General features: G+C 49.9%; 1 protein-coding gene across 15 annotated transcripts in view; it reads left to right on the forward strand.

The window, feature by feature from the left end:
* ZFHX3 (zinc finger homeobox 3) overlaps positions 1-21,190 on the forward strand; it is a 1,292,716-nt gene that overhangs the window by 1,135,197 nt on the left and 136,329 nt on the right. For 14 of the 15 annotated variants that reach the window (XR_015728051.1, XM_087870546.1, XM_087870551.1 and 11 more), the window contains 2 exons: positions 4,459-7,217; positions 12,270-12,766. Coding sequence is in view for 14 of the 15 variants with exons in the window: in XM_087870546.1 (XP_087726672.1) it covers positions 4,505-7,217; positions 12,270-12,766 (3,210 nt within the window). In the remaining variant the exon portion in view is untranslated. The remainder of the gene's footprint in view (positions 1-4,458; positions 7,218-12,269; positions 12,767-21,190) is intronic. The other variant, XM_087870558.1, reaches the window with a different exon arrangement.

Here is a 21,190-nt window from a genome sequence, read left to right on the forward strand (position 1 = left end):
CTCGATCCCATAATGCCGGGATCATGCCCTGAGCCGAAGGCAGACGCTTAACCGCTGTGCCACCCAGGCGCCCCTATTTTAAAAGTTCTGATCCAAATCTCATGTATTTCCATATGCAGACCTATATACACTTCATTCACTTAGCATTCCCTGTGATCATTTTCCCACGCCTGTAAGTGGTTTCTTTAAACAGTGTCGTTTTATAATGTCCGTGGAACTCTATGCACTGTAATTTATTTGGAAAGCCCCTTGTTTTGCCAGATTATCTCCACTTTTTTTTCCTGTTAAAAATGTTGTGATGAACAATACCGTATTGCTGTGTATATCTTGGGTGATTTCCCTGAATGGGGGGAATTGCTGAGTCAAAGGGCATGTGCATTTTTTGAGGCTTTTGATACCTCTTGCCGAATTGCCTTCAGAAACACAGTGCTCCCCGACGTGCCCTCCAGCAGAGCAGGTTGCTTCTGGAGAATGGCGGGCCTGCTGGGTCACTTCTCTCTGGCGATGCGGCGTGGGTTACTCACGGACGCAGCAGTTTCTCGCAGTCTGGATTCTCTGTTTTTCTTTTCTTCCCCTTTGTTTCTTTTCTTGGTTTTCTGCCAAACAGCCTCTTGTGAAAGGACCGCCTAATTAACCCTGTGCTAATTAACAATTTAAAATTACACAGTGTGACTGTTCATGTTTAATTCTCTGGGAGCCGGAGCAACAGCAGGAACCCCCTCCCCTTCCTAATAACTATATCCTGCCTCCCCCCCACCCCCAGCTTCCCAGTAACTGTTGCATTATACCCAGTCCCTTCTCCTTAAAGAAATGTAACAAAACTGTCCTTTCACATCTTCTCAGTGGAAAGAGGGAAATGAATGACTTTGTCAGTGGAGGGGCCCAGTGTAATATGGAGTTTTATCATTTTAAACAATCTTCAGAAAATAAAGACTGCTGTTAGCAAAGATTCAGGGGGCTTTACAGGTAAGTTCCAAGGGAATTGTAACTTGTGAGGAGCAAGGGTGAGGGCTCTTGAGGAAGATGCTGGAACTTTGCTGTACAAGATGACTTCTCAGATGGCAGATTTAAACCTTGAGCAGAGAGTGTGAATGGGAGAGAACTGGATCACTCCTGCATCTTCCCTTTGACTGTCTTATTGGAAAGACGTGCTCTTCTGAAATTTAGCAGAATTCTTAAAATCCTGCACATGAATGCAAAAACCATGTTGAATACAGTATTGGGGGGCAGTGCAGTCATGAGTAGAATGTACCTGTGTTCTGTGTTTATAAGGGAATTTGGAGTCATAAGCAGCAGAAGAGAAGCAGGCTGCAGAAAGAGTTGTGGGTTTGTGATATGTGAGCTGGCCCTGGTGTGAGTGAAGGTTGAGGAAGGGGGTGCAGAACCAGGGGTGGGGGGTGGAAGGTCTGAACAGAGCTGCTGGTGGGGCTGCGTGTGAGAGCGTGGGGACCCGCTGGGTTCCCAGGCTGCCCTCTGTAACTGAAGATCATTGATTTTACGGGAAACCATGTTTACAGACAGAGTGCTGATCGACCTGCCGAGTTGACTTCTGCCTCCTTAAGTAAGAACTACCTTTTTCTTATTGACTGGCTGATAAACAGAGCGAGAGGGACAGCCAGCTGGGTGGGAGAGTTCTGAATAGCCTGAGGTCCTTGAGCTGAAGGATTGGGAAGGTTTAAGAGATTGCTTCATCTCTGTCCTCAGGTCCCTTCTCGTCCACCCCATTCCTTCACCTCCCTGGGACCCGGGCGGTGGGGGGGAATCCAAGACTGACCCTGCCTGGTTACCTGGCAGTCCAGGCACCGAGCATGGAAAAGATGGCAATCTGGTGAAGGCATTGTGAAGCAGAGCGCGTCTCAAGCTTTAATGCCTGTCCCCAGGGGATCATGTTAAAACGCAGATTCTGATCTGGAGTGGGGCCTGAGGGTCTGCATTACACAGGCTCCCTGGTGAAGAATGATGCTACTTGTCCCTGAGCCACACTTTGCTTAGCAAGGTTATAAAATGTTCTGCTTGTCACGGCCAGCATGCATTGAAAGGAAGCCCAGATCTTAGATTGTGAAGTGGGATCCTTCTTGGCCACTGGTGTCTTAATGGGCTGTCATCACTCCTTGTGAATGAGTGGTATCCCACGTGGCCTCTTTTGGGGGGCAGGTGTCACCACCACGGGGTCATCTGTCTTTCGGAGGTGGCCACAGCGTCATCCTTTCTTGACACCTCTTGCTTGACTATAGAAAACAAAGTTAGGTGAGTTTCTAAAAGTCCCGGTCATTTAGCTGGATGGTTTGTGGAGGAGGAGGAGGTAGGAGAGAGCAGAGCAAGAAAAGCCCACCAATTAATTGGTAAACGCTTGCAGGTTTCTCTGGCCTAGCCCAGGCTGGAGAGGAGATTGGCTTTGCTGTCGATACTCAAGTCCCTAGTGAAGCATCAAAGCTGTTCTCCTTTATCAATCGTGGCCTCCCCTTCCAGCATGTTCCTGTAACTTACCAAGCATTTATGACATTGATTTTACAATCGGGCTGTTAACCCTCCCGCCCCTTCAGGCCTGCCAACCTTTTTGGCCCGAGCTGTCAATCAGATGTCATCCAGCCAATCAGGCGCATCTTTAAGAAGAGCCACCCTGGATTCTCACCTGTATCCCAGCTAAGCCTTCTGAAGTCCCATAGCATTTGCTGTTTGGTTTGGTTTAATGTAGTCATATTTGTTTAAAATCACTGTGTCTTTTCTAAGGCACATGGAACTTTGTTATAATGGAGTTTGAGGTTATAAGCTTGAGAGGTGGTGTGTGTGTGTGTGTGTGTGTGTGTGTGTGTATTTTGAACAGAACAGAGGACACATTCTTCCAAACAGTTATTTCTCCGGAGACTTCTGGTAAACCTGCCTTCCCCATCTTTTCCCGAGGGGGAGCTGTTGGCTCACTGTGCAGTCAAGAATCAAGAAATGAAAAAAGAATGGGAAGATGGGGGTGGGGTGGGGGAAGAGAGAGACCAAACCCAGCCAAAACCTTCATCCGATGTGTATGAATGAGATGTTGGGTGGAGAAGCAGCCAAGTGTTCTCCAGGAAGACGGCGCAAGGGGGAGGGTGGCCTGGGATTTGCAGGCGAACAATCAGGGCTGTGCAAGAGGCTGAGTTGCCTGTAGGATTCATGCCGGGACGGAGGAAGTGCTCCGTGCTGATGTGACCACAGGAGCAAGAGACGTGGCGGGTGGTCTGATGCCTCCCTCCCCAAGGAGGCAAAGTCTTAGAGGGCAAATTTAGCTCAGTGGCACTTCGGAGTCTGAAACGGAAAAGCCCCAGGGCTGAAGGACAGCTGCTTCAGCAGCTACTAGTAACTCCATGCAGGTGTGGAACGGGGCTGGCCGAGCCCAGCAGCCGTCTCGGCTTGCTGCTAAGATCCCTGACAGCAGAAACCGCCACACCAGTGGTGACTGGGCTCCGTCCACACAGGGCAAGATCGACGCTGCTGGAGGGGAGCTGGCCATTTGAGAGTCTTCCCAGCTTACATCAAGCTCAGATTTTGTGCCATCACAGTCATAGTCTGAAGCCAGCTCACTCACAAGCAAGGGTGTTCTGTGGGTTGGGGGCAGGAGGTGGGATTTTGGAGATGTGCCTTCTGGTTCACAGTGTCACGGTGGCATTGGGCCTGTTTTTATATTTTGCTCCTCAGTTTTACCGCTTGTCAAATGGGATGGTGCTTCCTGGAGCCAGAGAGGATGAGTGTAGCCACAGGCCCTGTTGAGGGCTGGCAGAGCACGTCTGAGTCCTGTAGACTCGCTCTCTGAGCTGCGCAGCCCTCAGTCACTTTCCTTTGAGCTTCTCAAACCAGACGTTCGGGCAGTAAGAGCAACGGCAGCCACTTTACCTCCAAATCAGTGAGCGTATCCCCACACAGGTTTACCATCCTTTTTCTGGGGGTACAAAATCTCCCTCCTCTCGTCCATCCCTCTTTGGTGTTCCCTTGGCCCATAGACAGTGCGGTCAGCCAGCAAGAACTTGGTGTTGGCCATCTCTATGCGGTAGGGCCGCCGTTCTGTGTCCTCAGCAGGGCCCAGTGAGGTGACGCGATCTTCCTCTTCTGCTGGGGCTCGTAGCCCAGCCCTGACTCTAACATCGTGCTTGCAAAGAACGGAAATTCGAACTGGTCTCCAGGGGTAGAGCAGCTGACAGTCCGAAGACAAAGAGGCAGTCTCCTCTGTGCCCCGTTCCCCATGCTCCCCACTCAACGCCACAGACCCTGGCCATAAAGATCCCGGTGCCAGCCGCCTTCTGTGCGTTCGTTGGACGGCGCGGGGAGATCGCTGGGGTCCCCGCTGCTCTTGCGGTCTCTGTTGTGGGTGTGGACAGAAGCCTGTTAGAGTGCTCTGTGCGGGACCTAGCCTTGGCCCTCCTAACCTCTTTCCTTTCTCTCTCTCTTCCCCCTCTCTCCCTCCTCTCCCCCCTTGCCTCCGCTCTTCAGGTCCGATCCGTACTGGGTGCAATGAAAGCTCCACGCAGGCCTTACCATGGAAGGCTGTGACTCGCCTGTCGTCTCGGGGAAGGACAATGGGTGCGGTATCCCTCAGCACCAGCAATGGACTGAACTCAACAGCACCCACCTCCCCGACAAACCCAGTAGCATGGAGCAGTCCACAAGCGAGAACCACGGGCCCCTGGACAGCCTGAGGGCCCCCTTCAATGAGCGCCTCGCGGAGAGCACCGCCCCGGCCGGCCCCACCGCCGAGCCCGCCGGCAAGGAGGTCAGCTGCAACGAGTGCTCGGCCTCCTTCGCCAGCTTACAGACCTACATGGAGCACCACTGCCCCAGCGCGCGCCCCCCGCTGCCCCTGAGGGAGGAGAGCGGGAGCGACACCAGTGAGGAGGGGGACGAGGAGAGTGATGTGGAGAACCTGGCTGGGGAGATAGTCTACCAGCCCGATGGCTCGGCCTACATTGTCGAGAGCCTGAGCCAGCTGACCCAAAGCGGGGGCGCCTGTGGCAGCGGCAGCGGGCCTCTCCCTTCGCTCTTCCTGAACTCTCTCCCCGGGGCGGGGGGCAAACAGGGGGACCCTTCTTGTGCTGCACCAGTCTACCCACAGATCATCAACACTTTCCACATAGCCTCATCCTTCGGGAAATGGTTTGAGGGCCCAGACCAGGCTTTCCCGAATACCTCAGCCCTGACGGGGCTCAGCCCCGTCCTGCACAGCTTCCGCGTTTTTGACGTGCGACACAAAAGCAACAAGGATTACCTGAACAGCGACGGCTCTGCCAAAAGCTCCTGCGTATCCAAAGATGTTCCCAACAATGTGGACCTGTCCAAATTCGATGGCTTTGTGCTCTACGGCAAGAGGAAGCCCATCCTGATGTGTTTCTTGTGCAAACTCTCCTTCGGGTACGTCCGTTCGTTTGTGACCCACGCGGTGCACGACCATCGAATGACCCTGAGTGAAGACGAGCGGAAAATTCTTAGCAATAAGAACATCTCCGCTATCATCCAAGGGATTGGCAAAGACAAGGAACCCCTTGTAAGTTTTTTGGAACCAAAAAACAAAAACTTTCAACACCCTTTAGTTTCCACAGCTAACCTCATAGGCCCAGGACACAGTTTTTATGGTAAATTTAGTGGCATTCGAATGGAAGGGGAGGAGGCTCTCCCAGCCGGCTCTGCTGCGGGCCCCGAGCAGCCCCAGGCTGGTATCTTAACCCCCAGCACCCTCTTGAACCTTGGCGGGCTCACCAGCTCGGTCCTGAAGACCCCCATTACCTCAGTCCCCCTGGGGCCTCTGGCCTCCAGTCCTACCAAATCCTCAGAGGGCAAGGACTCTGGGGCAGCAGAAGGAGAGAAGCAAGAAGTGGGTGATCCAGATTGCTTCTCCGAGAAAGCAGAGCCGGCCGAGGAGGAGGCGGAGGAGGAAGAGGAGGAGGAAGAGGCCGAGGAGGAGGAGGAGGAAGAAGAGGAGGAAGAAGAGGAGGAGGAAGACGAGGGTTGCAAAGGACTCTTTCCAAGCGAGTTGGACGACGAACTGGAGGACAGGCCCCACGAGGAGTCTGGGGCCGCGGCAGGTAGCAGCAGCAAAAAGGACCTTGCTCTCTCAAACCAAAGCATTTCTAACTCCCCCTTAATGCCTAATGTGCTCCAGACCCTGTCGAGGGGCACAGCTTCTACTAGTTCTAATTCTGCTTCTTCCTTTGTTGTCTTTGATGGTGCGAACAGGAGGAATCGTTTAAGCTTTAACAGTGAGGGCGTCAGGGCCAATGTGGCAGAGGGCGGCAGGAGGCTGGACTTTGCTGACGAAAGTGCCAATAAAGACAATGCCACAGCACCAGAACCAAATGAAAGCACAGAGGGCGACGATGGGGGCTTTGTCCCACATCACCAGCACTCTGGCTCCCTCTGCGAGCTTGGGGTCGGGGAATGCCCCTCGGGGAGCGGCGTGGAGTGCCCCAAATGCGACACGGTCCTGGGCTCCTCCCGCTCGCTGGGCGGCCACATGACCATGATGCATTCGCGTAACTCATGTAAGACACTTAAGTGCCCCAAGTGCAACTGGCACTATAAGTACCAGCAGACCCTGGAGGCACACATGAAGGAGAAGCACCCGGAGCCGGGGGGCTCCTGTGTCTACTGCAAAAGCGGGCAGCCCCACCCTCGGTTGGCACGAGGTGAGAGCTACACATGTGGTTACAAGCCCTTCCGCTGTGAGGTGTGTAACTACTCCACAACTACCAAAGGCAACCTCAGTATTCATATGCAGTCCGACAAGCATCTCAACAACATGCAGAACCTACAGAATGGAGGGGGGGAGCAGGTGTTCAGCCACTCGGCCGGGGCGGCGGCTGCAGCAGCGGCGGCGGCGGCCGCGGCGGCCAACATCGGTAGCTCCTGCGGGGCCCCCTCGCCCACCAAACCAAAAACCAAACCCACCTGGCGGTGCGAGGTGTGCGACTACGAGACCAACGTGGCCAGGAACCTGCGCATCCACATGACCAGCGAGAAGCACATGCATAACATGATGCTCCTGCAGCAGAACATGACCCAGCTCCAGCACAACCGCCACCTGGGGCTCGGCAGCCTGCCCTCGCCCGCCGAGGCCGAGCTTTACCAGTACTACCTGGCCCAGAACATGAACCTGCCCAACCTGAAGATGGACAGCGCCGCCTCGGACGCCCAGTTCATGATGAGTGGGTTCCAGCTGGATGCCGCCGGGCCCATGGCCGCCATGACGCCTGCTCTAGGTGAGGCTGACTGCGTGTTTGTGTGTGCTGACGACTTGAGTTTAACTGGGGAGCAGTGACAATAGACTGAGGCCCTGTTGGTTCAGTTGATTCTGTCAAGCCCCGTGGAGTCGGCTCTGATTTTTGTTTTCTCGAGACTTGGCTTTGTGTGAACTTGAGTGTCTGATGATCAGGAATTTTTCTCCAGGACCCCTTCTTGTGTGCAGATGAGACTCGTAGGCATTCAGCAGACACACGATCACATTCTGGCTCCACAAGCCGGGATGAAAATTTCAGTGTTGCCTCTAGCGTGTGGCTTCTGATCACCTTTCCTCTCTCTTCCCATCCTTTCTCTGTCCCTTTCTCGGTTTGAAAAATCGCCACAATTATCTGAAACTTTGGGGTTCCATTTAAATACTTAACTGTTACTTGCAGGAAACTTGCAGCTCAAGTCTCAGATAGGGACAGTCCTCTCCATGAGAGCAACTCGAAACCGTAGCACACCTTGTTCACATAACCAAAGGCTGGTTCTGTGCTGAGTGGGGAGCCATCCAGATGCGTCTCTCAAAGTTCTCCAGTGTATTCATGAGGATCTTGATGAAAGAGACCCGTTCCTTTTCTGTTTTGTGTGAGTTGTCAGTGATAAGTATAGCTGGGAATTAAATTGCCCTGGGGTACCGTAAGGAGTGGTGTGCTCGATGAAGAATGAATAAATTCTGAAATTGTACATCAGAGAAAGCAAAGTTTTAATATCTGTTAGATGCTGGTTAACAGAGCCTTTGTTACCACGAAGAAACAACCCATGTTAGAGAAGGTGAGTTGGCTGTGTCCGGACAGCAGGTCTTACCGGCTGGCTTCATAGATCTGGAATGGGGTCAAGAGGATAGGATTTGGATGCCAAAAACCATGAGTCTTTGCGTAAAAGGGATCATGATCACTTTTGGGGGAGAGCCTCCGTAGCAAGAAAATGTACAAATCAGTTTCACAACGACCAGGGTGAAGATGGGGCTGTTTCTGCCCCCACCCAACCTGTGCCTCAGACAGACACTGCCTGTTCTCCATCCCGACCCTGCTAATCTCCTGGGACCAGTGGTGGCAGCCTAAATTAAACAATAGTCCTTTCCTGACATGAGAGTAAGTGGTTCTCGGCAACAACGCGTGAGCAAGTACCTTTATTGTGGCGTGGTTTAGGTTAATGCCAGGGGCCAAGCCTCACCAGTTGGCTTGTCTTTGTGTGGTGTTTTAGTGCTAATTGCTGCTGATGAGTTATATTTCATAGCATTTAATTTGTTTTTCCTGCTATGCATTTAAATTTGAATCCTTGCTACTTTAATCTTGTTTTCTATTTTGGAATATTGACCTGTGGATCCTTTATTACCAAACGATTTGAAGATGTTTTACCAACTGGTTAATAATGGATGCACAGGGATCAGTCATCCTATTTGTCCCCAGAGTGAACCATAGGGGATACACACCAAGGGATGGCATCATAATGTAAGACTTTTTTTTTTTTTTTTTTTAAAGCCGATGGGAATTGGGGTTTTCTCATCTGGAGATTTAAAATCTTGGGGAGACAGATCTTGGAGTAAATCAAATATAATGTCGATGTAATGAAGACACAGAAAATGGATCGGTTCATACTGGGTCAAAGTGAGATCTTTTTAATTACCTTGAAAACCAGTAATTCTGACTAAGGCTTGAATTAAGTGGTAGAAAAACATCGTGCTTTTTACACAAGTGTCTGTGAGTCTGCGGGGCATCACGCATTACGGGCATATGGCAGGTGCAAAAGAGACAGAAGAACGGATCCCCATGCTCTGAACATACATAGCAGACCCATACTTTATTTTTCAAAGAGAACAGAGCTTTTCCTTCTAAGGACCTTCTCCAGGTCAGCCAAGCAAAGGCCCTTCAGTTTTCAGGGTTACTGCTTATCAGCCAAGGTGAGTCTCTGGAAACCTCCTGTGCCCGCCTTAGGCCACAAGACCTGCTGAGATGTTGTGAGAGTCACAAGTACTTTATCCTGGAAGCCTGAGTGGGTGTGAGTAAGAGAGCGCATGCCCAAAGGACTTAGCATGCAAGTCGTATGACCTCGGTGGAGGCCAACGTATGCAAATGTGAACGGGCAGTAACATTCAGTTCTGTCTGCAACCCTACAGATCTCTCTGGGCCGTTTGTGAGAAGACCATAGGTGTTACTGGGTATTCCTGGGCTCTGCAGGGGGGGGAAACATTTTTGTGAAATACACTCCCACTTACAAAGTTACTGTTGTCATACTTCCTTTGGCAGAACCCTCTCTTTTGTGATATCAAGCAGACGCTGATTCTGGGGATGCTTTCTCTCCAGAGGGTTCTAAGGAGATGGTCGGCACCCGTGGGTCTGGTCTGATTGGATGTGCTGCCATTTGTAGATAAGATACTAGGCTCCCGGCCATCTGAATATCCTTCCAGACATCCCTCCCACGATAAAGTTTAGCAGGGCACGAGAATCAGGTAGCTTGCAGGCGCATATGTTTGTTTCCCAGGGAGCTGGCTGGCTCTCAGACACCTGCATGAGATCAGTAGGTCCTCTGCTTCTGCCTTTGAGCCTAGAAGGTGTCTTTTAATCCACGTGCCTCTCTGACGATGTGCTGATACGCAGACTCTTTTGCCAGGGTGTAAATTCTAGTGTTAGACGTGGGTGCCCCCTTGCACATGAGATGATCTCTCCAGTGTGGCTCTTAGTAAAGCCCCGCTGAGTTCTCCCTTGCAAGGGGCTCTCTTCCTACCTTCCTCTGTACTGGGTGACTTGTCCACTTCTTGGGAGGCGAGGTGAATTAGCTCCTTCTAGTTCTGCGCATCTGTAGGATTCTTTTTTTTTTTTCTCTTTTTAAAGATTTTACTTATTTATTTGACAGAGAGAGAGAGAGACAGCCAGCAAGAGAGGGAACACAAGCAGGGGGAGTGGGAGAGGAAGAAGCAGGCTCCCCCATCTGTAGGATTCTAAGCCTTGGGTTTGTTCCTCCAAGGTACAGTTCTCGGAAGGAGTTTTGGCTTGCCTGTCGCCTGCATTTCACTGCTTCTCTGTGTCTGTCTTTGATTTGCATTTCAAGAGCTTGGAATGGGAATAGGGACTTAACTTCCTCTGTGCGTTCCTAGGATTTCTCATTTTTACTCGGGCATCCAGCAAGTGACAGCTGAATTTCTCTTTAGAGCAATATTGATGTACTGAGGTTAAATTTAAAAAGTGGAGAAGGTTTGATGCTTCAGGTGGTTGGCATCAGAAACAAATATATGTTTGCTCCTTGTCTTACCCTCTGGGCAGTTTCCTCTTTTAGTGAACGCGGCATGTGTTTCATGGATGCTACCTGGCCTTCGTCCCCGTTACGGGATGGAGCTTTTAGGCTTTTTTTTCTCCTCCTCTTTTTTTTTTTTTTTTCCTTTTCTTGTCCTAAAAAGAATGTCTTAGTTACGGCTCCTCTCACCAGGGGAGGTGGCAAGGGAGAAGACAAGCAGAAAGCTTCCTGAGCCTTCTGGAGCACTCATGCAAAGGATTTCCGTGGCTTGCTAGACTGTCCACAGGCTTCAAACACAGCCAGACTGCTCAGTGGAACCTGTAACTGATCTTCTTATTAGAGGTGCCTCATGTAGCATAAATAAGAAAATCATTAAAAAAAAATCTTATTTGATTAGCCACTAACTTGGATTGTAATCAGTTATTAAAAAAAAAAAATAATAACCTCGGCCCAACCATATGTGGAAGGTCAAAGCTGAGTATCAGTTGGGGAGGGGCAGGGGAGGACGTAGCTCACGCGTGCACGTGTTTGGGGGAGAGGCAGAAAACAGAAGCCAGTGCTCGGCGTTCTGCTCGACTGTATGCTGCTCAGGAATGGAGGGAAGAGTGCTTTTTCCAAGCCTTTTTCACGATATAAATTAGCTTTTGCGGTATTAATTTACCTCTGGTGAATGAGAGCCCATCCCTGGTTTATGCAGGGCAGTGATGGGCTGAGAAGTAACAGGGATGGAGAGGGAGGAGCAGAACTTCCTCAGACTCTTTTTGGGAACTGGGAGCTGACCTTTGCATTTCATTACCCATCTTGATCTACTTCCTGAACCTGTAACATTTTGGTTCCCTTTTAACCTTGTCCTGCTCAGCATCTGTGCAGGGGGCCGGGCCCTCTCGAGAGGTTCAGTGAGAAGTCCAGACCCCTGCCCTAAAGAGGAATGGGGACACAGCGCTCTGCACGTGGCTGATGACAATGGAGAACGTGACGTGTCCCGTGGCACACCTACGTTTCGTGCATAGTGGGGGCTCAGAAAAAGGGAGTGGCTGTGTGCTTGGGGTCGTGTGGGAGGAGCTGGCCCCACTACACTAACAGGCAGGTAGAACATTGACCTGTGGGATGTGCTGAGGAATAGGGAGACCGTCCCCCAAATCTCAGATTTAGAGCTGCACTCTCCACGGCAGGAGCCACTAGCCACATATGGCGATCTAAATTTAAATGAATTAAAAATAAATAAAACTGAAAATCCAGTTTCTTGGTTGCAGCTTCGCCGTGGCTGGTGACCAGTCCATCGGGCAGTGCAGGAAGTTCTCTTGGGGCCGTGTTGCTGTAGATAAATTCTGGGCCCGGTTCCGATTTCCCACGAAGGCTTCACATCTTAGAATGCAGCTGTAACTCATTTCCAGCTTTTAGGGGTCTGGAGTTTCAGATTCTGTTACGTCCAGTGAATGATGTTTATTCCTGTCTTTTCTTGGATCTGAGTGAGGTACCGAATCGAAATATTCAAGAAATTATGGTTCTAGGTGTTCTTTCCCGAAAGAAAAAAAAGAAAACCAACATAAAGCCTTCTACAAATTTCAGAGTGTCCGTGGGAAAGATCCGAACACATAAAGTTTTTTTGTTTTTGTTTTTGTTTTTTTTTTGTGGGGGGGTTCCCAGTTAGTAGCACCTTGCAACACTTTAAATGTGATCTTTTTTTCTCCTGGAACTTGGGACTTGGGTTGAGGGTGGGGGAGGCTGGGTGGTGCCTCCATCCCCCCCGCAGCCTTGAGACTGGCCTCTGACAGCTCTTCCCCTCTCCTTCCCTGCAGTGGGCGGTGAGATCCCCCTAGACATGCGCCTCGGGGGCGGGCAGCTGGTGTCGGAGGAGCTGATGAACCTGGGCGAGAGCTTCATCCAGACCAACGACCCGTCGCTGAAGCTCTTCCAGTGCGCCGTCTGCAACAAGTTCACCACGGATAACCTGGACATGCTGGGGCTGCACATGAACGTGGAGCGCAGCCTCCCGGAGGACGAGTGGAAGGCCGTGATGGGGGACTCGTACCAGTGTAAGCTCTGCCGCTACAACACCCAGCTCAAGGCCAACTTCCAGCTGCACTGCAAGACAGACAAGCACGTGCAGAAGTACCAGCTGGTGGCCCACATCAAGGAGGGCGGCAAAGCCAACGAGTGGCGACTCAAGTGCGTGGCCATCGGCAACCCCGTCCACCTCAAGTGCAACGCGTGCGACTACTACACCAACAGCTTGGAGAAGCTGCGGCTGCACACGGTCAACTCCAGGCACGAGGCCAGCCTGAAGCTGTATAAGGTAGGCCCCGGGCTGCCTCCGGGAGGCACGCACTGGATCACTGGGAGTTGGGGGCTGGGGATGGCTGGGGACGGGCGACAGTCTGTGTCACGGCGGGCTCGGTGACCGGTGGGTGTTGGCACTGGAGTTGGCGTCCGCTTCCTCGTGAAGCCACAACGTGGTGGCAGCTTCTGGTAACCGAAGGTTCTTCTTGAGAGCTGCCCCATTTTGGAGGGCAGGTTTTACGGACAGCAGCCCAGTCCTTACCCCTCGACTCTTGGCAATTGGCTTTTCTCCCTTACAGTTGTTCATTGTGGCTTTTGTGTACCTTTGTGTTCCTGCGTTGCCCCTTTCCCCTGCGTGCTTCGTGCTCTCCTTTTCCGTCTCGTCCCCCCTCCTCCCCCTTAATCTGCTGTCTCCTGGACACCCCTGGAGTACGTAGTTCATTTGTTCATGGATTCGTTCATTCATTCAGCAGTTGTATGTTGAGCATCTGCTATATACCAGATGCTGTTCTGGATGCGTGCCTACCTCCATGCACAAAATAGACCAAAAAAAAAAAAAAAATCCCTGGCCTCATAGTGCTTCCATTCTCTGGCAGGGAGATGGGTGATAAACACAATGAATAAATTGTATAGTTGACTAGAAGGTGGCGCACATGCTATGGGGAGAATTTAGGGTCCGTTGAGGAGTCTCCTTTGTTCTTTCTCCCTTTGCTTCCTTGTTCTGTGCCCCCTTTCTCTTCCTCATATTTACCTTTCCCCTTGCTTCCCCTGGGCTTCTCCCATCCTCCTCTCCCTCTGTCTTCTCTTCCTTCCTCCCCTCCCCGCCCCCTCCAGTCTCTCTCTCAGTCCATAGATGGTAACGGTGAGGAGGAGGTGCTCACATACTGTAAATAGTCCTTCCACTTGCGAGGCAGAATTGCTCCAGACGTTTCTATTGATTTTCACTGGACTTAAAGCCTCACCTTTTTCTCTAATCATCCCATAATGGCTTTAGTATGAACAATCAGGTACAAATCGCCATAAATCTGCCCAGCCTCCTCCCACACTCCGTCCACACCCTCACTCTTCTCTTTGCATTTTCTCCCTTTTGTCATTAGCCCCCCCCCCCCCCCTTGGCTTTCACACCAGTTCCCACATCTTTGGGTGAGGGAGCCTTTCTGTTGACCCTGAGCTAGTTTAATCCCCTTTCTACTCGTGGTGATTTTTAAGGAAGACTCCAAATAAGGTGATCTTCAGGTCCTTTCCCCCTATCAGTCTCCACAGAGATTGGTAACTGTGATTCATTTTACAATTGCTCGTCTTCAGCTTGGCGGGAGGCCTGTGTAGTGTGGATAAGAAACCATTTTAGGGAAAGGAGGAGAAAGTAGAAATGAGATGGTGGGACTAGAAGGTTCTGGAATTGACTGCCGACCCCAGCATGGATGGGCTGGCACAGTGCAGTGGGGAAGGTCTGAATACCAGGCAGCCAGCCCCCTTGTTCTAAGTGAGCAAGAACCTCACTGGGCGGCTGAGTTTTGGGCCACCCTTGAAAGAAAAGGCTCCTAGTGGTCAGTGTAAGTTAGAGGTCTCAAGTGGCCGTAGGGTGGTGCTGGTGTGGTCCGGAAAAGTGGATGGAAAACCCATAGAAAAAACCTTTTTCCAAAGGACCCGACTGAGCAAAATTAGTTCAAAGTACCGTGCGTTGCCCTGCAAGATTGTATGCACCTTTGGTGAGGGTTGTTTAGAAGTGGCAAGAAGCCAGCCTCTTCCCTCTGAGGGAAAAAAAAAATGCCCTTTAGATGATAAAACGTGCATGGTGGCGATTAACTCTCCACGCTACATCCTCCAATAAGAGTAAACCGCGCCCTTGGCTTTGCTTCTGAAGGGCCTGGAACCTGGAGGATTCACCAAGATGATCCCTTTTTGGTGCCCAAACCACCTTCTTGGGTCACACCTAGCGAGTCAGGTTGAGGCAGTTTCCAGGGTGGATGTCAGGGAGGCAATTGGTGTGTTTCCGTTTGTGTTTTGCTGAACTATGGACACTCCTCCTCCTCCCTGGCCTTATCTCTCTCTCATTTTAATTCAAAAGATGGACAAAACTCCTACTTAAAAAAGGTGGTGCAGGTGGAAGGGCCCTAGATATCGGGGTGCAGGGTAGAATTTGGGAACCAGTGCCCAACAGAGAAGTCCCCAAACAGTGTGCTTGGCTGGCACAATCCTGGGGGTGAAACACCCCCCCCCCACCCCCGCACATTCAGAGCAGAATTCCCTGTGTCAGGAGCCGTGGGTCATTAGTCTGGTCTCATTAGTCCTTGGGTAATGAATGCCCCTTGGCTTGCTGTGGCTCTGCTGTGGGGGCGGGGAGCTCTCAGCCACTCCTGAATGACACAGAGATGGGCTTATTCCAGCGCGTGTGCCAAGCCTTTCTGTCCTGCAGTGTGACTAAGACAGGCTTCTCCTGCCACCGAGGGGGCTCACTTTCCTAGGGTGTCACGAGTCTGGAGATTTGGGGTGGGGACTGGAGGTGGTTGAGAGTCCGTTTTTCTCTAGGCCCTGGTGTGGCCTGTAGTAAATGGAGATTGATTGCATGTTATTTTTCCTCTCGCTAATGTAATCCATTAGCCCAGCACATGCATAATCAGTTTAGAGCACAGTTAACTGTATGTAATCGAGTTCTTTACTGTCTGCTAGAGAAACAGCTCCAGATACTGTGACCTGGGGAGGGCACCAGGCTTCTCACACACAGCCCTCCTTACTCGCCCCTTCCCCAAGTCCCACCCTCACTCCCCCCAACCCGTCCTGGTCCCCACCTTGCCCCATCCCGGTTCTTTGGCAAAGTATTCATCCTTGGTCAGGGAAACTTCCAAACTTGCTTTCTGTTTCACTTGCTCAAGCAGCCATGATGGAGGGGACTTCCTAATGGGTCTCCCAACCCTCTCTTTCAACTGAAGTCTTTATTCCCTCCTCTTCCTTTTTCATGCTGGACGAGACAGAACAGCCGTCTCAGGAGATGCAAGCAGAGGCGTAGCTTTCTGGTGTGGCGTTTGACCTCACCAGTCCAGAGTCCCTTCTCTTGGTGTCATAAATGCTGGGACAGACGTCGCTGTATTAAGACTGAGATGTCTGAAAGCATGAGCTAATTTCTAATCCGGACCGAGAGAGGGTTTCGTTACTCCAGTACCCCCATTCCACCTCCCCAGAGAGGAACAGAAATGAACAAACCCTGGTGATATTATCCCCCTTGCGTGGAATTGTCAAGTTTTGATTGTATGAGAGCAGTTTTTAAATCAAGATGGACATTCAGCGAATTCTTCCTCCCTGCCTCCTAGAAGTGGAGGGGAGTGTGTGTGTGGGGAGGGGGGGGGAGGTGGAGAGCCCCAGGCATTAAATGGAAGCTGTTTCCTTTCTCCGGGCCCTCAGGTCGCTTTGTGAAACACTCATGATCTAATTCCTTGAGTGCTTTCTTTTGTGTGTCCTAAAGAGTGGTGGGCTCTGGTCCAGCCCTTAGTGGTCCTCTGCCCATGTCCTCACACCTGCTGTTCTTGGGCACTGTGATTGATCGACCCCGTGGGAAGGCCGGCAGCCTCTGTCCAGCTTAGAGGCTGGGTTCTTGGTTTCTGTCTGCAGTGATCCATCCGAGCCAGAATGGAAGCGTGTTGTGGGAAAGGTACTTGTTTCTCCTCAGGGCGTGAGCTGCAGAATGTGAATTCCGCACCTTTCTCCTTTCCCATGTAAATGGATCACTCCTGTCTTTGAGGACCTGCCCACTCTCCTCTCCCTCCACCCATAGTGGTGTGGGGTGCTCTTGCTCACCTTGAGCAGGGGAGCGACAGGTACTGACAGATGCCTGCCCTGTGTTCTTTTCTATGCTGGTGTAAGTCCTGAGTCACGGGGTTCAGAGCTAGTGTGGGCCCTTTGGTGTTTATCTAGACTTCCCTGCTGTGTGGCGTCCATGGTGAGCTCTCTGAAATTTGTAATGTCTTCTTGGCGGAAGAGAGTGTAGAAAAGACAGTTGGAGATCAGTGCGCACCTGCCACCTGTTCGAATCTGGTTTTCCCTTTGATATTTACCTTCACCTGAGAGTCATTGGACTGGAAATCCATCAACCTTAGCAGATAGATGAAGACCCCACCAGAATCCATTACTCAAAGAGCTCCCAGCTGAGATGCCTTTGATTAGGCCAAGCCTGAAGGTTACATATTAATCTTAAATTATACACAGAGGAGGTCACCTCCCATGGAGTCGTGTCTGGGCCCCATGTGAGCTGCCTTGGGCCAGCCGGGCAGAGGGTGAGACACCAGCTCTACTTAGCTTAAAGTAGGGGGTAGCCTGTGGCACCATTGACTCAAAACACACACCCGCCTTCTCCACACAGTGAACCTGAACACTTGCCACCCTACTCGGATTCTGCGAGGTGAGGGGTAGTAAGAAACCGTCCGTCACACTATGCGTGACTTGAGAATCCATATCTCCATTCTTTCCCTGACTCATGAACTCATTGGGGTTCCCTCCCAGCAGGGCCGTTAAATTCGTCTTAGGGTGGATGGGCCGATCTGAAGATGTAGAACAAGTCTGACCAAGATTGCTCTGAGAGCCCGCATTCTTCGTGCTCCTTGATGGTTACGCTTGGGGGGCAGGCTGTCTTAGGGAGACAGCTGCCCGCTTCATGCCTACAGGTGGTGACTGGGAGTCTTTGTCTTGCTTGGCAAGCAGAAAGCGTAAATTCTCTGGTGACCCTCACCTCCCTCCCCGTCCTCTCCTCCCTGGCGCTGTGACGTGTTTGAGGCGCGAGTACATGTGTCATCTGGTTTACATCGTCATTCTGGAGCCAGTTTCCTCAAACTTTGTTTTCTCATTAGGTTGACTGTTGTTTGTTTTTTTTTGAAGTGCATACTTTTGCCTTCTTCTGCCCATACGTTGGTGCCTTCATCCAAAAATGAAAGGAGGGGAATGTTTTCCTGTGGTTGATTTAGAAGGTGTAAAAAGGCAGGTGTTTTGGTAAATTTTAGCCCAGTTAATCTCCATGCCCTCTGTCTCTGAGAGCAGCTGGGTGTCTGAAGTTCATGTCCCTCCCTTGATTCCCGGGCTCACGGATGTGGGCCTCCTGGAGCAGGGCTGGGAGACTGCACCTGGGCCCCGTGGTCATTCCAGGAGAGCCTGAGTTGGCTCTGGTGGCATTTCTGACCACCAGTTAGCTTGAAGGGGACTCTAGGAAGACTCTCGGAGGGAGTGCTTGTGTTGTGAGTTAATCCTTCTCTGCTGCGGTCACTGCGGGCATAGTATTGCCAGTGTGTGCAGGGGGAATGCCCTCTCTGCATGTCTGCCGAGGTTCCTTGACCTCCCTTCCCGTTAGAGCCGTCCCAACCGCCTTGATCGGTATCCCCCTCTTCTAACCCGTGCGTATTCCTTCATTCAAAACGTCCGTTCACCTGATTGGCTTTATGCACAAGCTCTGCCCGGATCCCTGTGATTCTGGTCTTAAAACAACCCTCATGTCAAGAAGGTAAGGTCAGTGTTACCTTCTGGCTCCATGCTTTAGATACCCCTAAACTGAAATCTTATTCGATGTGCCTAGTTTTAAAAAGTGCAGCCATTGAACTGACATTGAACCACCTCGACAGTGACTATCACGCTTTTCTTTTTTTTTTTTCCTCCAAATGCTTTTAATACTTTGGTTTTCTCTCTCTCTCTCTCTTTTTTTCCAAATCTTTTTTGTACGTGGTAAAGAGCTGATAAGACCCGTTTAGAACATTATTGTATTCTTAATTATTTCTTACTAGACTGGTATTCCGTATTTACCTCAAGTGTAAGCTAATAATAAAATGTGGATCCCTAATATTTTACAGTAAAAGTAATTAGTATGCGTAATATATGTTCACTGTAGGAAATTTGAAAAATTTGGGGAAGTACAAGAGAAAGTATCAGCCTAGTCCTACCATATGCAGCAACGTATTTTTATTTCCTTCGTTTTGCGTATAACAGGCATTTTACACAATTGGAGTGATGTTGCAGGTGTCCAGTATTATACCTTTCTTTTTTTTTTTTTTAAGATTTTATTTATTTATTTGACAGAGATAGAGACAGCCAGCGAGAGAGGGAACACAAGCAGGGGGAGTGGGAGAGGAAGAAGCAGGCTCATAGCAGAGGAGCCTGATGTGGGGCTCGATCCCAGAACGCTGGGATCATGCCCTGAGCTGAAGGCAGACGCTTAACCGCTGTGCCACCCAGGCGCCCCAGTATTATACCTTTCTAATATGTTATAGTACCTTTAAGTAAATAACTTCTTAAATGAAAGCCCTTTTTCTGCTCTCCAGAAGCAGATCACTGGTAGGTTTAGATTATATCCTTCGAAGCTTTTTTCTATGCTTATGCTGATAGCAATGCTTACGCATACATACTATTCCCTTCAAAAAGCTTTACAGGCATGGCTTGTGCTCTCAGCTTTTTTTTTTTTTTTTCATGTAGCTTTTGATCCTGAAAATCATTTCCGGTCAGTACATGGAGAGCTAGTTCACTCTTGTCGATGACTACATAGTGTGCCATGTACTAGCTGTCGTGAAAGATTACCAGTGGGAACGCTCATTCCTTTGCGACAAGTTTACCAAAAACCATCCTATCTTTGCAGTTTAGGAGTGGCTTAAAAAAAATGCCTAACGTTTTGGAAAAAATCAGTACAGAGTCGATGTTGTACAAAAAAGAAGAGAAACAATACAAGACAGTCTCACCGATGTACCGGGAGGTGACCTGCCGTGTTCTGATATTATAGACAGTGAGGTAGGGAACACGTGTGTACAGAGATCTGTCTACACTTGTGCTGTCCAGAGAAGTGGGGTCACTGGATTCCGGGATGGAATGCCAGCAGATATTTTTTCCTGCCTCTTCTGACAGAAGGTGACCATTTTTTCCCCTCCCTATTGGGTGATGCTCAAAGTCCCACACGTGACCAACGTAGTGTTACTTTTCTGTTTTCATCAGGTTGGCAAAATTGTTATAACATGGATCTCCTTAATTATTAGATAGGGTGAACATTCTTTTATGTATTTATTGGCCGTTTATAGTTCTTTGGCAGCTTTCCTGCTCTCACCCTTTGCCCTTTGTTTTTCTTGGTTCTTTTTTCTGATTGATTGGCAAGAGCTCCTGGTGTATCGGGGCTGACCGTCCCTGCGGTGCTGTGCTGTGGACGTTGCGGTATTTTCTCCCAGTCTTTTGTTTATCTTTAAGTTAGCTTATGAGACATTTTATTTATTTATTTATTTATTTATTTTTTAAAGATTTTATTTATTTATTCGACAGAGATAGAGACAGCCAGCGAGAGAGGGAACACAAGCAGGGGGAGTGAGAGAGGAAGAAGCAGGCTCATAGCGGAGGAGCCTGATGTGGGGCTCGATCCCGTAACGCCGGGATCACGCCCTGAGCCGAAGGCAGACGCTTAACCGCTGTGCCACCCAGGCGCCCCGAGACATTTTAAATATAGGAAATTTTCGTTTGTCTGATGTCCAGTCTGTGCATCCTTTTCTTTATGTTTCTAGCTTTTCTCATTTCCCAGGGAGGCTCTCTCTTGGCGATATTATGAAATTATAAAAAGAACAGCCACCTATACAGCGTTTTTACAAGCCAGATACTGTTACACCAGCTTTACATATATTAATTGATTTCATCGTCTGTTGATGAGCCTGTTTTCAAGTGGGGAAAGCAAGGCAGGGAGAGGTTACAAGTCACAAGCTAGTGAGGGCTGTTGGAGTGAGTGTTCAGACCCAAGCAGATTGGTGCTACCTGACCGGTATATTCTTCTATACCTTTTCCCTCCGCTTAAGTCTTTAATCCCTGAGGAATCTATTTTGTGTATGGCGCCTTGTAAGGACTCTGATTTTCTGGATTGTGTGATTTAGGACTGTATTTTCTTTCAAAGTGGACGGTTGATCGTCCAACAATTTCTTAAATGACCATCCTTTCGTAGCTAATGTAGAAAGCCTTATTTATCGTCCCCTTGTCTCTAAATCTTACAGAGCTGATTTAGATCAGTCTGAACGTATTTACAGAGTATTGTCTGTAAAAGCACTGTGGAAGGAAAAGAGGGAACAGACAGAAACAGTTCTCTTTTCAAGACACGTAAAGTCCTGGGGGTGAAATTTCTCCCTCCGACCTTTTCTTCTTTCTCTCCAGCCTCTTCCCCAGGGTGAAATTTCTTGGATTAATTACCTTCATCAAATTCACTAGGCTGAGGGGAGTCTCCAGGAGAGACCAGGGTTTCGGAGAGGGTTTGTTTCTTATTGTTCCTTTGTGGAGACTGGGTTCACCAAGTATCTTAAAAAAAAAAAAAAAAAAAAAAAAAAAAGAACAAATACTGAAACTTCTAGAAGTTCTCTTTTCTGAAGTTCTTACTCAGATAACAAGGAGACAGCCTGACTCCGTCCACATAGTTCCAGTATAGACTGTTTTCAGCTACTGGTGATAAGTCTCC

This window comes from Ursus americanus, chromosome 21 (assembly GCF_024610735.1).
Source record: "Ursus americanus isolate L20-20 chromosome 21, mUrsAme1.1.p, whole genome shotgun sequence".
Classification (NCBI taxonomy): domain Eukaryota; kingdom Metazoa; phylum Chordata; class Mammalia; order Carnivora; family Ursidae; genus Ursus; species Ursus americanus.